This window comes from Sinocyclocheilus grahami, unplaced genomic scaffold, assembly GCF_001515645.1.
Source record: "Sinocyclocheilus grahami isolate Dianchi unplaced genomic scaffold, SAMN03320097.WGS_v1.1 scaffold216.1, whole genome shotgun sequence".
NCBI lineage: Eukaryota > Metazoa > Chordata > Actinopteri > Cypriniformes > Cyprinidae > Sinocyclocheilus > Sinocyclocheilus grahami.
In genome coordinates this window covers 823,270-838,420 of record NW_015505395.1, presented here as the reverse complement: position 1 = coordinate 838,420, position 15,151 = coordinate 823,270, and the positions used below count along the sequence as shown (strand labels likewise).

The 15,151-nt window shown below is 40.9% G+C and overlaps 1 protein-coding gene across 1 annotated transcript in view; it reads left to right on the top strand.

Annotated features, from left to right (window-relative positions):
* LOC107596271 (piezo-type mechanosensitive ion channel component 2-like) overlaps positions 1–15,151 on the top strand; it is a 120,286-nt gene that overhangs the window by 74,775 nt on the left and 30,360 nt on the right. Inside the window, exons 28-35 of the mRNA XM_016286967.1 lie at positions 965–1,208; positions 1,939–2,041; positions 2,302–2,446; positions 4,194–4,283; positions 4,896–5,020; positions 5,250–5,312; positions 8,143–8,246; positions 10,791–10,910. Coding sequence (XP_016142453.1) covers positions 965–1,208; positions 1,939–2,041; positions 2,302–2,446; positions 4,194–4,283; positions 4,896–5,020; positions 5,250–5,312; positions 8,143–8,246; positions 10,791–10,910 — 994 coding nt within the window. The remainder of the gene's footprint in view (positions 1–964; positions 1,209–1,938; positions 2,042–2,301; positions 2,447–4,193; positions 4,284–4,895; positions 5,021–5,249; positions 5,313–8,142; positions 8,247–10,790; positions 10,911–15,151) is intronic.

Genomic DNA, 15,151 nt, shown 5'->3' with positions numbered 1-15,151 from the left:
GAGGCATTTGTTGCATCCAGTGGGGACATAATTACAGATTATAATGACTTGCACTGTCTTTTTACGCGTTGCATCGCGCCGTGTAAACATAAAACCATGTCTGCATTTGTGATCGGAGAAACGACAAACAACAAGCCCTACTCTACACTGCTCAAAACTCACATTTGAATCATCAGTGGCAAATCCTTTAAATATGAAAACGTATTTACAGGATGTGAGTCAGCATTATTTGTCAGAACGCCGGCATTGTAGGCTACTCTCCCAGGAAACAGTCCTCGTTCTCCATAAAATGCGCTGCACACATCTGAATATTTGGGTTGAACTGTTCTGGAACAGTGTTGTAAATACAACTTACCCACTGATTTCTAGTCGTGTCCTCTTTTGGAAGATCAAACAAAGTAGTTTCGCTTTCACAATGAAGCACACAGCGTCTTCACGACATGGCGGCGGCGGCAACAATACTACAGCGAGAATAAAAATTACGCCTTCTTTCTTTGCGTGAACATTTGGGCGGCGTTATGCAAATCTTCCCACATAGTGACGTAGACATGTGGAGGCATGTTTAAACTAGGCGTTTTAGGACGAGTCTTAACTTTTATAAAGAATATCTCTTTGGGTTTGAGACTTTAGTCTTTGCCACTTTAGGGCTCTTATCTATTCACGAACAGCTTGTAACACTCCAAAGAGAAAGGAAAACTTGAAATCGCATCATATGACCCCTTTAAAGCCTTTATTTCATATGCTCTACATTTGTCGTATAATCGTCTTATAAAATAATGTTTTAGTAACTGTTAAAATACTTTCTCCTCTGCTAGCTTTTTAATTAAGTCAAATAGTTTATTCTGAATAACCGGCTATCGGCATCAGCTGAGAAATGTAGTGTCAGTGCATCCCGTTTGGAGAGATAATTAGACCGATGTCAGTTAAAGGTTGCTCTCATGTTAATGTTATTTCCTTCTCTCAGGTCGTACCTGGACATGCTGAAGGTGATCAAGTTTAGCTACCTGTTCTGGTTCGTCCTGACCATCATCTTCATCACGGGCACAACTCGGATCAGCATCTTCTGCATGGGTTACCTGGTGGCGTGTTTTTACTTTCTGCTCTTCGGTGGTGATCTCTTGCTCAAGCCAATCAAGAAGATCCTCCGTTACTGGGATTTCCTCATAGCTTACAATGTTTTCGTCATCACAATGAAGAACGTGTTTGCTGTGAGTGTCCAATACCTTAAAGAAATGCATAAATTTACAGTTTGCAGTTATTTATTTATTTATTTATTGTGTAGATAAATAAGAACATCCAAAGTCAGCATATTTTATTCTTTTTTTTTACAGTATATACTCTACATTTAGCATCTAATTATCATATGATAATATATGTACATAATTACATATTATATATTATATTATTTTATTTAACATGAATCATGCTTTAAAGTTGACTGCGCTACATTTTGAAAGCAATAAGCATATTTGGAGGCAAATTTAAATATTTAAATATTAATCACGTCAGCTACCAAAAATCATGACTAATCATGATTTATTATTTTACATACTCTACAAGCACAGTAGTATTTAATTATCATATGAAGTAGTGTTTTAGTAAAGTTGAATAAAATAAAAATGTGACTTCAATGAAGCATCTTTGTTACATATTATTTAGTATTTAATAAACAAAATTACATCAATGAAATGTCTTTATTTTATTTAGTTAAAATGGGAATCAAATTCTTTAAAATTATGAAAGCAAGAAACATATTTGGAGGCAAATTGCAGTGAATTAAATATTTAGGATTTATTGTGTTAACTATTAAGATTAATCATGATTAATTATTTTAATCTCTTGAAGGGGCTAATAAATGCATAAGCAGAGAAAATGAGTGAAGCAATAAATTAAAAGATTAGTAAATAACATGCAGTTTTTTTCTTCATTTTTTCACAGATTTTGGCGTGTGGTTATATCAAGCATTTGGTGAAGAATAGCTGCTGGTTGGTTCAGCTGCTCAGTCTTTCCTGCACCATAAAAGAATACAAAGCTCTAGAAGGTAAAGAAGGGTTGCATTTCGCCAACATTCTGGTTTCTAATCTTTGTTATGTTATATACACATATTGTGAGCTGAAAAAAAGTAGGCAGCCTATGTGTGTGCTTTCAAAGACACCAGAGTATCTGTCTCACAAAAAAAGGTGCTGCATTGCAATTAACCGAAGTGCTGTCCACAAACTATTTATTACAAATATATTTCAATATAAAAATATCTGATGACTTTAAATGTTTTTCGTGTGTCTTCAGGCGTGTCCGTAAAAGGATGTGAAGTGCCGAAGGATGAGGCCGGAATCATCTGGGACAGCATCTGCTTCACGTTCCTCCTGCTGCAGAGACGCGTTTTCATGAGCTACTACTTCCTGCATGTGGTCGCAGACATCCGCGCCGGCCAGATTCTCGCATCTCGGTACCACATGTTTACATACGTTTACACAGATTGGTTTTCATGTTTACTTTTAAAGGGGTCATCCGATGCTACATGCACTTTTACAAGTTGTTTAAACTGAAATGTGTGTTGGCAGTGTGTGTACACAACCACCCTATAATGATAAAAATCCACCCAGTGTTTCTTTTGAATCTACTAAAACCTTTACCCCTTTCTCAAATCGAGCCGATCTCAGATGCACACACAGACAGGCCCCTCCCACGATAGTTTGATTGACAGTAGCGTTTCAGCACAGACTGGACTCGTGTCTTACCTTAGACCCGCCCTGAGTGAGCTGTCATCAGTCCGCCATTGTTTCACCACCGGAGCAGATGTAGACAAGAATGACTCCTAAGCGATTGAGGTGTTCTGTTGTTGGATGTAATAATGAACATTTACATTTACATTTAGTCATTTAGCAGACGCTTTTATCCAAAGCGACTTACAATTGGGGGATACATAAAGCGATTCTTCTTAAAGAGGCAAACAGACACGAGAAGTGGTTGTAATACCAAGTTCTTAGACATTGTTCAAATAAGTACAAGCTAGAAAGAGAAGGAATAAATAAAGAGAGATACATTTTACATTATACATACCGGTAGCCAGTGCAAGGAGATAAAGAGAGGCGTAACATGGGCTCTTTTGGGCTCGTTGAAGACCAGTCGTGCCGCTGCATTCTGAATCATTTGTAGAGGTTTGATTGTGCTTGATGGGAGTCCAGCCAGAAGAGCATTGCAGTAGTCCAGCCTAGAGATGACAAGGGCCTGGACAAGAAGTAACACTCCAAAGAGAAAGGAAAAATTTAAATAGCATCATATGACCCCTTTAATGAATCTTTGCAAATCGCCTTTCCTAATAATGTGCTAAAGTTTCACGATGAATGCGGCTAAAGTAAACATTTCCTTAGAGAGCGGCTCGGAAGAGAGGGGCGGGGTCAGCAGAACTCATTAACATTTAAAGGAAAATGCTACAAAACGGCTTGCTCTGAAAAGAGCTGTTTTTGACAGGGTAAAAAGGGTGTTTTTTACACTACCATTGAGAAATTTTAACCAAACTATGTTACAGACTTTTCATTAAGACCCTAAAGAATCAACCCAATTTGGGTCCGATGACCCCTTTAAGTTTTTGTTTGAGGGATAATTTTATATTTGCAGTTTGAAGAACATTTCTATGGAAACTTATTTCTGCCGTGTCTTTTTATCTCACAATTCAGAGTTTTTCCTTATAATTCTGAGAAAAAATGTCAGAATTACAATATATAAACTCGCAATTGTGAGAAAAAGACATCAGAATTGTGAGATATAAACTGTTCTAAGAAAAGTCTGAATTGTGAGATGTAAACAATTCTTAGAAAAACGTATGAAATGCGAGATGTAAACTCAGAATTCTTTGGTAAAAAAGTCAGAATTGCGAGAAAAAAAGACAAAATTGCGAGATGTAAACTCAAAATTCGGAGAGAAAAAAGGGTCGAAATTATGAGATGTAACCTCAGAATTCTAAAGGAAAAAAGTCAGAAATTGGAAGTAAAAAAATGCAGCTTGCAAAAAACTTTTTTATATTTTTATTCCACAGCAGAAAAAAGCTTAATTATATTTCAAATATAAGAACACTTGATTTTTAAGTATGGACTAAGAACATACTGTAAATGTGTCATTTATAGCATGTAGTAGAGTGAGTCTAAATGTCAGTCCAGTCCAATATAGTTGAGTATTGTCTGTCTGTCTGTCAGCGGAGCAGAGCTGTTTCAGGCCAGCATTGTGAAGGCTGTGAGAGCTCGTCTGGAGGAGGAGAAGAGATCCATGGAGCAGCTGAAGAGACAGTGAGAAACATCCTTTCATTCATGTGCCGTGATCTTTGTGTTTGTCTTTAGTGTTTCTTGATTTCATGAGTTATGTGAAATAGTGTAGTGTAGTTTTTTTTAACTAAAATTAAATTAATCAAAAGTGACAGTAAAAATATTTATAATGTAACAAAAGATTCTATTTCAAATAAATGCTGTTCTTTTGAGCTTTCTGTTCATCAAAGAATCCTGATTTTTTTTTTTTAAATGTTTTCAATATTGAAAATAATCAGAAATGTTTCTTGAGCAGCACATCAGCATATTAGAATGATTTCTGAAGATCATGTGACACTGAAGACTGAAGTAATGATGCTGAAAATTCAGCTTTGATCACAGAAATACATTACATTTGACAATATATTACAATAGAAAACAGTTATTTTAAATCAGAATAATTTTTCACAATATTACTGTTCTTACTGTATGTATGATAAAGGCTTGATGAGCAGAAGAGACTTCTTTTTACATTAAAACATCCCAGACTTTTAAACAGTAGCATATATTACAACAATGGACATGGGATATTTAATTGGATTATTGTTATGTGTGCTGTGAATGATTTCTCTCACTACCATGAATACATTCATTTAGGATGGATCATATTAAGACGCGACAGCAGAAGTTCAAGAGAGGAAAGGAGAAGATGCTCAGTATGGCTCAGGAGTCTGGAGACGAGCAGAAACTCATCCAGCCCGACGACAACGATGATGATGATGGTATGATGTAGATCACGACAGTAGGAGAGTGTAATAGTGATAAAATAGTGTCCTTTCTTAGGAACTTCACCAACAGAACAGTAAATAAACATGTTTAGCGTTCTTATATGTATGTATTTAACTGCATATTATTCACATTTTCCATAAAGCAACCAGGAAAAGGTTTCATTTCCAATATCACCGTCACCTCTGGCGTGCTTTCATTAACACTCTGACATTTCATTTGCAGAGAGAAAGAAAAACAAGGTGCAAAAAAAGCAGTGGTGGAGGCCTTGGGTTGACCATGCGTCCAGTAGGTTCCTCATACCTTCCTCTGATCTCACTGATCCTTGTGTCCTTGACCAGAAGTCAGAGGATTCCCATACTGCACCTGGACTCCGTCAGACTCCATCCAGACCTCAGACTTTTCTACATCTATTTAAGGCCGTCTGCCTTATGAATGTACAAAGAGTATTAAGTACCAGTGGTAGATACTTTAAAGCAGGCATTTCATCAGGAATCACATGTTCCTTGATCTTTTAAAGTGTAAAACTAAATTATGACTTATTCTATTCTGAATTATTCTACAAATGACATTGATTTGATGCCTTAAATAGATCTATACAGCTGCTGGAGGAAAAGCTGAATGTCTGGATGGTTCTGGTTTGTTGTCATGTGACCGTACACTCTTAAAAATGCTGGGTTGTTTCAACCCAACTTTGGGTCAAATATGGACAAACCCAACTTTTGGGTTAAAAATGTAATTTAAAATTTTAATCCAACAGCTGGGTTAGTCCATATTTTACCCAAAGTTGGGTTGAAACAACCTAGCATTTTTAAGAGTGTATGAGCAGGTGAACGGAGACGTACAGTAGAGAATCACTCTGCTTTATTAAAGTCCTCTAGAAACACTGTCGTAGAAAAGAGAGAGAGATTTATACCATATAATAATATAATATAAGAATCAATGTGAGCTGCTTTGGTTTTATAAGAGTAATTCATCCATAAATGAAAATGCTGTTTGTTTGTTTTTTTTTCTTCAATGGAATGTTTTAAGGAGTTATTTAGCAGAATGTTCACGGTGTTATGTTTTTTTTTTTACAAAATTAATATTTTTATTCAGTGCATCCTTTCTGAATTAAATTAATCAAAAGTGACAGCAAAGACATTTATAATGTTACAAATGATTTCTATTTCAAATAAATGCTGCTTCTTTGAACTTTCTATTCATCAAAGAATCCTGAAAAAAAAAATGTATCATGGTTTCCACAAAAATATGAAGCAGCATGACTATTTTCAACATTCGGAAAATTCAGCTTTGACATGACAGGAATAAATTATATTTGAAATGATATTCGAATAGAAAACAGTTCTTTTAAATTGTAATAATATTCCACAATTTTATACTGTTTTTACTATATTTTTATTCAAATAAATGAAGCCTCAGTAAGCAAGAGAGACTTCTTTCACAAACTTTAAAAACATCTTACCGACCCTGATCATTTGAACAGCGGAGTAAACAGAATAATACGCAGATTACAAGGCAAAATAATTCTTCAGTAAGATGGAAAACTTTGCCAAATCAACTTTCATAGTATTCCAGGGGGAAGAATCGTTTGAGTTACAAGAGGGTCAGGAAATGCTCATTTTTGGGTGACATAACTTTATAAACTAGATGTTTATGGTCCCTCTCTTTATCTCTTTATCAGAAAAAGAAAGTGCTCAACAGAAAAGCATCAAAAAGCAAAAGAAATACCGTCAAACTCTACGGTGTGAAATGAGTGAGATGGTATTTACTTTGTCTTCTTTGATGAGCTGATCTCAGTTATCAGCGTGATACTGAAGCACATGAGATCTGACTTCACTGTAAACCTTCTTTAAACATCGATATCTGTTTTATATAGTGATTAGAATACTGACTATTAAGGAAAACCTGCCATACACAAACATACTGTGGTGGTACCATGGTACAGTGATTGTATCAGACGGTAATACCATGGTACATGATTGAATATGGTTGCCATATTCATTTACTATGGTATTTACATGTACTGCAAAGGATACCATAGTATTATTATCATGATCCTGTCCAAAAAGCCATGCTATTACTGTGGTACCATGTCTGAAAACCATGGTATCACCATTGTAGGTTTTTTTTTTTTAATGAGAGACACTAATCACTTTAGAAATTGTGATATTTTTTGGAGATTTTTAGGGCCGTAATTTGGTTTTGTAAATCTCAGGCCCTCAAATAAGTGTTGAAATGTTTTCCCAGCATCCTCCCTGTCCTCCCCCTCCACTGCAGCTCTTCTGTTCAAGGACACAAGGCAGTTTTCTTCTCCAAATCCTGTTTTGCCATGCGATTGTGAAACTGCAGACACAGAGGTGTTTCTGAGCTGTCAGATAACAAACTAACCCAACTAGAGATACAAAATGAGTGTAGTTTTATTTTCATTTTGTTGTTTTCGTTTTTTGACAGTGTCCCAACTTTTTTGGAATTGGGTTTGTAGTTTAACTGTTTTTTTGATTTAGAGATTCAGGTAAGTTTGGTCACAAGATTCATTGGGATTTTCTCAAGTGCTGTGTAGGGATGTGCAAAAACTTTCAAAATGTTTTCAACCTTTATTTTATTTAGATATATATATATATGACCCTGGACCACAAAACCAGTCTTAAGTGTCGATTTTTCGAAATTGAGATTTATACATCATCTGAAAGCTGATAAATAAGCTTTCCATTGATGTATGGTTTGTTAGGATAGGACAATATTTGGCTGAGATACAACTATTTGAAAATCTGAGGGTGCAAAAAAATCTAAATATTGAGAAAATCGCCTTTAAAGTTGTCCTAATGAAGTTCTTAGCTATGCATATTACTAATCAAAAATTAAGTTTTGAAATATTTACGGTAGGAAATTTACAAAATATCTTCATGGAACATGATCTTTACTTAATATTCTAGAAAAATCGATAATTTTGACCCATACAATGTATTTTTGACTATTGCTACAAATATACCCCAGCGACTTAAGACTGCTTTTGTGCTGCAGGGTCACATATATGAATAATCAAAAACGTGTTATTCTCTTGTTCCGATTTGATGTGCTTGTTCTTGCTCAACGCTCTCCTCCGTTCCTCTCTCAGTGGTTAGAAGTGGTGATTATTACCTGTTTGAAACTGACAGTGAAGAGGAGGAGGAAGAGGAGGAGAAGAAAGATGAAGAACAGCCCAAGAGGTCAGCCTTCCAGGTGAGTGAAGTGCTGCTGGTCGGATTGAACTTCTCTGGAGTCAAACTTGTTTAAACTTCTAACTTCACAAGTTTGCATATGTGTTTTCTGTTTTGTATGTTTTTGATACATCAGGCTTTTACAGTATGTTATAGTGAGAATATGGATAAAAAATATGTCATTTGGTGCAGATGCTGATATTTATATGGACAAAAAGCAAAAAGTATGAAATTCTGGTGCTTGTAAATTAATGAGATCTTTATAACAGTATAACAGACTACTTACTTAAAATTATATAAATATCAGTTGTCATTCTATATCTCCCAATATGTCTTAGTAAGATGATATTTAAATGCTTTGATCAAAACTCTGTATTTTCAAAATATATAAAGCAATACAAGGATGACTGAGAGATGAACAAATAAACGTTCCTCATAAGCCTGATGATCAATGTGAGACTCAAGTTTAACATGACTTTTATGGAGAATCAAGTAAATTGTAAAGTGTTCATCTTGAAAAATCGCTAACAATATCAAAGTTATTCTTATGTTTACTTTATAAAAATCATTAAAAATTTGACCGCAAAAGACACGTGAAGCTCGAGCTGAAGGTGATCGTTTGTACAATTACACTAAAAGAGCTTTATGGCTCCAATACGCATGGAGTAGATTGTGTGAGGTTTTTTTTTTAGCAAATATTTTACATTACTTCGAAATTTGCTTATCAAATGTGATGCTGTAGGTTTTATATAGAGTTAAGAAGTTTCTCCTGGAGGAAATTGTTATTGCACAGATGTTGCCCTGATGTAGTAAAGATGAAACCGTGTTTGCACACAGCATTTTACATCAGAAAAAATAAATCAAAAAGAAAATTCAGTGGAGAAAAACTGTAGGACAGAACTTGATTGAAAAATGGGCATTGTCACAGATGTTTTGCCTAAAATTAGAAGTAAAAATAAACACAAATAGAGTCAATAGTTGTCATCAGTAAGAGCATAGAGCTACAAAATGAATGAGCTCAGGTCATTTGATGAGAAAAGTTCATGTTGAGATCTCTGACTTTTGATAGCAGACGTTATATCTTCACAAATCTGAGCACATTTGAGCCACTGTTGAGATCTCTTCTGAAACTCTAGAGGAGACACATGTGAGATTACTGGGGTGTTTTTCTCAGGAGAAACATCTGAGAAGCTGGAGACTTCAGCTGATCAAAGTCTCCTGTTGATCTCCATTTAATCTCATTGCTGTCTAGGAGGAACCGTTGAAATATTAAAGAGATTTCATTTGTGATTTTTCTTTCCTACACTGAAAAAAAATGGTGTAGAAACAATTTTCACTCAGAAATTGTTAGTAAAAAAAAAAGTTGCCAGTAACACATTGAATTAAATGTGAAATTTTGAAGTAGAAAGACTTTCTTGCAACACATACTCTAATAATCGTTATTTACAACTTTGGTCAAAAACCAATCAAATACCAACATCCATCATTTGTGCATCTTCTTCTCTTAAAATAATTCCAACATTTCACAATGTTGTTTCCCAGAGCATCTGTTGCATTGGTTTATCCATCTGTTTTTGTTCATGTGTTGTGTCGTATAGTGCTGTGACTGTTTGAAGGGCTTCAGGACACTAATGTTGTGACTTTCTCCTGGTTTTTCTCCTCTCAGCAAGCGATCAGAAAGTTTGCTTCGGCCCTCGTGGCTTTACCCAGATCTGTCATTAAACTGCCCAAAACTGTTCTGCAGTATTTAATCAGGGCGGCCAAGGTACCTCCACGGGGAACGTGTCATCTGTGTTTCCATCTCTGTGTTTGTTGATGGTGTTTTATTGTAAGATTTCCATTCCATGTTGTTCCAGTTGTGTAATTTGTAAAAATATGAAATGGTAAAATATAACTCCTTCAAGGATGCATGGAATGGAAATTATTTCATTCGAGTGTTTTTCATTGTTTCATGTGGTGTTTTTTTGGGACAGTACTTTTATTTTAAGTCATTTCGTTGTGTCTTTTCTGTTTATTTACTTTAAAGGTTTTTTTATTTGCTTGTAAATGATGTGATTTGCTCCACTGCATTTGAGAAATGACCACACAAAAAAAACATCAAAGCATTTTACACTCAGCGTTCACACTGAGTGTGAATCATTCTGATATTAGTGGAGCAGAAAACATTTACTGTCTTTCCATTTTCTTGTGTAACCTGGATTCAAACAACTCAGTCCAATAACTGAATAAATACACCTCAATATACATGTATATACAACTCAAAGATTTGGAAAATTTGTATGGAAAATAGTTGTTTGTATTCAGTGTGGGTATTGTGTGGTGGATGTGCTTGTTTATCCGGTTTCAGTCAAATTCAGCCTTCTCAGGGGTTAAAATACAAATTCATGGTCTAAAACAAAAATGCAATGTACTGTATGTATGTTGTGGGCAAATTTGAATCATGAGTTAAATTTCAACTGGCTTCCTGAAATGGCTGAATGTGCGACATGTTTATGTGTTGACGTCCACATGCAACACTATATTTAAACACTGCATTAATAAATTAATTCAAATTGATGCTCTGTAGTTTGTGTACCACACCTGGATTGCTGACTCTAAAGCAGCCCTGAAAGAAAGAGGCAAAGGGAGGCGTCATTTCTGGAAGCGATACGGCCGCAGACGTAGAAAAGACAAGAAAGAAGGTACGGCAGCCTTTAAAGGGGTCATATGATGTTGCTAAAAATAACATTATTTTGTGTATTTGGTGTAATGAAATGTGTTTATGTGGTTTAAAGTTTAAAAAACACATTATTTTCCACATACTGTACATTATTGTTTCTCCTCTATGCCCCGCCTTTCTGAAACGCGTCAATTTTTACAAAGCTTATCGTTCTGAAAAACAAGGTGTGCTGTGGTTGGCCAGCTATCCAGTGCGTTGTGATTGGCCGAATACCTAGACGTGTGACGGAAATGTTACGCCCCTTACCATACTGTAATGCCCTGTCCGGCCGGAGCGACGAGACAAAAACATTAAAACCCATTATAAACGAGGCATTTGTTGCATCCAGTGGGGACATAATTACAGATTATAATGACTTATACTGTCTTTTTACACGTTTCGTTGCGTCGCGCCGCGTAAACATAAAACCATGTCTGCATTTGTGATCGGAGAAATGACAAACAAGTGCTACTCTACTCGCGTTTGAATCATCAGTAGCAAATCCTCTAAATATAAACAAACGTTCTTACAGTCTTTGAGTCAGAACAGCCGGCATTGTAGTCTACTCTACCAGGATCAGGAAACAGTCCTCCACAAGTCCGCACACAAATAAATATTTGGGTTGAAGTGTTCTGGAACAGTGTTGTAAATACAACTTAACCACTGATTTCTAGTCGTGTCCTCTTTTGGAAGACCAAACAAAGTAGTTTCGCTTTCACAATGAAACACAGGGTTACACACGGCGGGCTAGAATGAGGAACAGCCGGCGGGCTTGAGAACGGCACGGCTGGCGGATTTGACGAAGGAGTGTCCGGCGGGCTTGTGGCAACCACATGTGTCGACCCCGGGCTGGACTCCGCTTACGATATCGTCCTCTTTTGGAAGACCAAACAAAGTAGTTTCGCTTTCACAACGAAACACACAGCGCCTTCACGACATGACAGCAGCAGCAACAACAATACTACAGCGAGAATAAAAGGTACGCCTTCTTTCTTTGCGTGAACATTTGGGCGGCATTATGCAAACCTTCCCCCACAGTGAGGTAGATATGGGGGGGCGTGTTGGAACGAGCCGTTTTAGGTAGGCGTGGTTAACTCTTAACTTTTATAAAGAACATCTCTTTGGATTTGAGACTTTAGTCTTTGCAACTTTACAGTTCCCTTTCAGTCAGTCACGTTCAACGTTACGTTAGTCGTGACTGACAAATTTGTGATCTCGCCCGAGAGCCCAATCCCCTTCCTAAAAGAGTGTTTTTCCTTCTCAAAAAAGATACAATTTCTAAAAGAGCTTCACGAGCGACGGGCCTCTTTTTAAAGATGGCTTCCCGCTCGTTCGTTTCTGGATGTGGTCGCTTCCTGGCTTCATCTGATGGTCATGATCGCTGCGTCTCGTGCCTGGGCTTACAGCACGCTGAAGCAGCGCTCATGGATGAGTCATGTTCTCAGTGCGGGAACATGACCATCGCGACGTTGCGGTCTAGATACCTCCTCATTAAATGGGGGGGTATCCCCCTTGCCATGCCCCGCTCTAGCTCCTCTGGTCGGAGGGCTACTTCGGTTCATGGTCAGGGAGACCTGAGAATCACGGTGAGAGCTTCCCCATCGAGTACGTCTCCGCGGGTCTCTCATTCCTCTGACATGTCGCACCACCTGGTGTTCCCAGACGAGTGTGTTGGGTCCTCGGACAGGGCAGGGTCCAGCATCTTGTGCGGAGGACAGGCGGATGATCTCTGCATCGGAGGGCGAGCTAGGCTCTGGAGATGAGGATTCGGCTGCGCTGCCTCTGTCAGGAAGAGTGGCGTTGCCCGAGCGTCGGCAGCCACCTCCGGTTCCATTCTACCCGGAAGTGCATGAGGAGGTTACTAAGTCTTGGAAGGCAAATTTTTCTGCCCGAAACAGACTCGGTGCCTCCTCCGTCCTCACCCCCCTCGACGGTGGGGCGGCCCAAGGGTATGTGGGCCTCGTCGAGCGCGCTATTGCTATGCAGCTCTACCCGCAAAGCGCCGCTGCCTGGAGAGGTAGTCCCCGCCTTCCGTCCAGGGCCTGTAAGTTCTCGTCCGCTCTGACGGCTAAGGCTTACAGTGCTGCTGGACAGGCCGCTTCCGCCCTGCACGCCATGGCCCTCCTGCAAGTCCACCAGGCCAAGGCGTTGAAGCAGTTGCACGAGGGTGGTGCTGACTCAGGTGTGCTGCAGGAACTGCGCACCGCGACGGACCTCGCGCTTAGGGCGACGAAAGTCACGGCGCAGGCCCTGGGTCAGACGATGTCCACATTGGTGGTCCAGGAGCGCCACCTATGGCTGACCTTGGCGGATATGAGGAAGCCCGACAAGCATCGCTTCCTGGACTCCCCGACGAGGGTGGTGCTGACCCAGGTGTGCTGCAGGAACTGCGCACAGCGACGGACCTCGTGCTTAGGGCGACGAAAGTCACGGCGCGGGTCCTGGGTCAGACGATGTCCACATTGGTGGTCCAGGAGCGCCACCTATGGCTGACCTTGGCGGATATGAGGGAGGCCGACAAGCATCGCTTCCTGGACTCCCCGATCTCCCAGGCCGGCTTATTCAGCGAAGCGGTGGAGGGCTGTGCCCAACAGTTCTCCGCCGTGCAGAAGCAGACAGAGACGTTTCGACATATCTTTTCCCCCGGCGGTATGCTGCTGTCTCCACCCCACCGCCGGCTGCAGCCCCTCTGTCTGCTCGTCGCTGAGGGCGGCCTCCACCTCCGCTCTGGCGCGGCCATAACAGCAGCCTTCACAACGGCCGCAGCATGGAGCTGGCCGCATGAAACTGGCGCAGCCCGCCTCCGCCCCTGCCAAGCCCGTGAAGCGCCAGGGCAGGCGACGTCCCTGAGACAGGCGACCCGGAGCTCTTGGATCCTGCTCTTCAGGAGATGGTGACCGCACCACTCCTTCCCCCGGAGGAGGGCCGGGTGGAGAATCTTATGTTCCCGTTTGTTTTTGTTCTGCCACTGGGGTAGCCAGTGGTACCCAAAACTTCAATAAAAGAGCAGTTTCCTTTGCCTCCGGGTCCCAAGAGGGTGAGGACGGCGGTGCACGAGACCCAGTCTCCACACTGCCGTCCCCCTCTCCCTTCGCTAATGGGCAGCAGGGTTCAGTTCAAGGACCCAAGAAAGGCGGTGGGTTACGACCGATCCTGGACCTGCGCGTACTGAACCGGGCCCTTCACAAGCTCCCGTTCAGGATGTTGACGCAGAAACGCATCTTTCAATGCGTCCGTCCTTTCGATTGGTTCGCAGCGATCGACCTCTAGGATGCGTACTTTCATGTCTCGGCTCTCTCTCGACACAGACCGTTTCTCCGCTTTGCGTTCGAAGGGCGAGCGTATCAGTACAAGGTCCTTCGGGCTATCCCTGTCGCCTCGTGTCTTCACCAAGGTTGTGGAGGCAGCCCTCGTTCCACTGAGGGAGGCGGGCATTCGCATTCTCAATTATCTCGACAACTGGCTCATATTGGCCCAGTCCCGAGCGCAATTGTGCGAACACCGGGATACGGTGCTCAGTCACCTCAGCCGGTTGGGGCTTCGGGTCAACTGGGAAAAGAGCAAACTCTCCCCGGTGCAGAGGATCTCTTTTCTCGGCATGGAGCTGGACTCGGTCAACCTCTCAGCACGTCTCTCAGTAGAGCGTGCCCAGTCGATGCTGAAATGCCTGGGGTCCTTCCAGCGCAAGACGGCGGTTCCACTGAAACAGTTTCAGAGGCTCCTGGGGCATATGGCATCCGCAGCCGCTGTCACGCTGCTCGGGTTGCTTCATATGAGACCGCTTCAGCGTTGGCTTCACGACCGGGTCCCGAGATGGGCATGGCGACACGGCACATACCGGGTTTCAGTCACCCCAGTCCGCCCCCGGCCATCAGACCTTCAGCCCGTGGTCAGATCCTGCCTTTCTTCGGACGGGGGTGTCCCTAGGGCAAGTATCCAGGCATGTTGTTGTGTCAACAGATGCCTCCACCAGGGGCTGGGGTGCCATATGCAATGGGAATGCAGCTGCGGGGCTCTGGTCGGGGCCCCGACTACAGTGGCATATCAACTGCCTCGAGTTGCAAGCAGTATGGCTCGCTCTGCGCCGTTTCAAATCGCTGCTGCATGACAAGCATGTACTGGTCCGTACGTCCGTACAGGCGACCGTTGCGTACATCAACCACCAAGGTGGTCTATGCTCCCGTCGCATGTCGCAACTCGCCCGCCATCCCGCCATCTGGAGTCAGAAG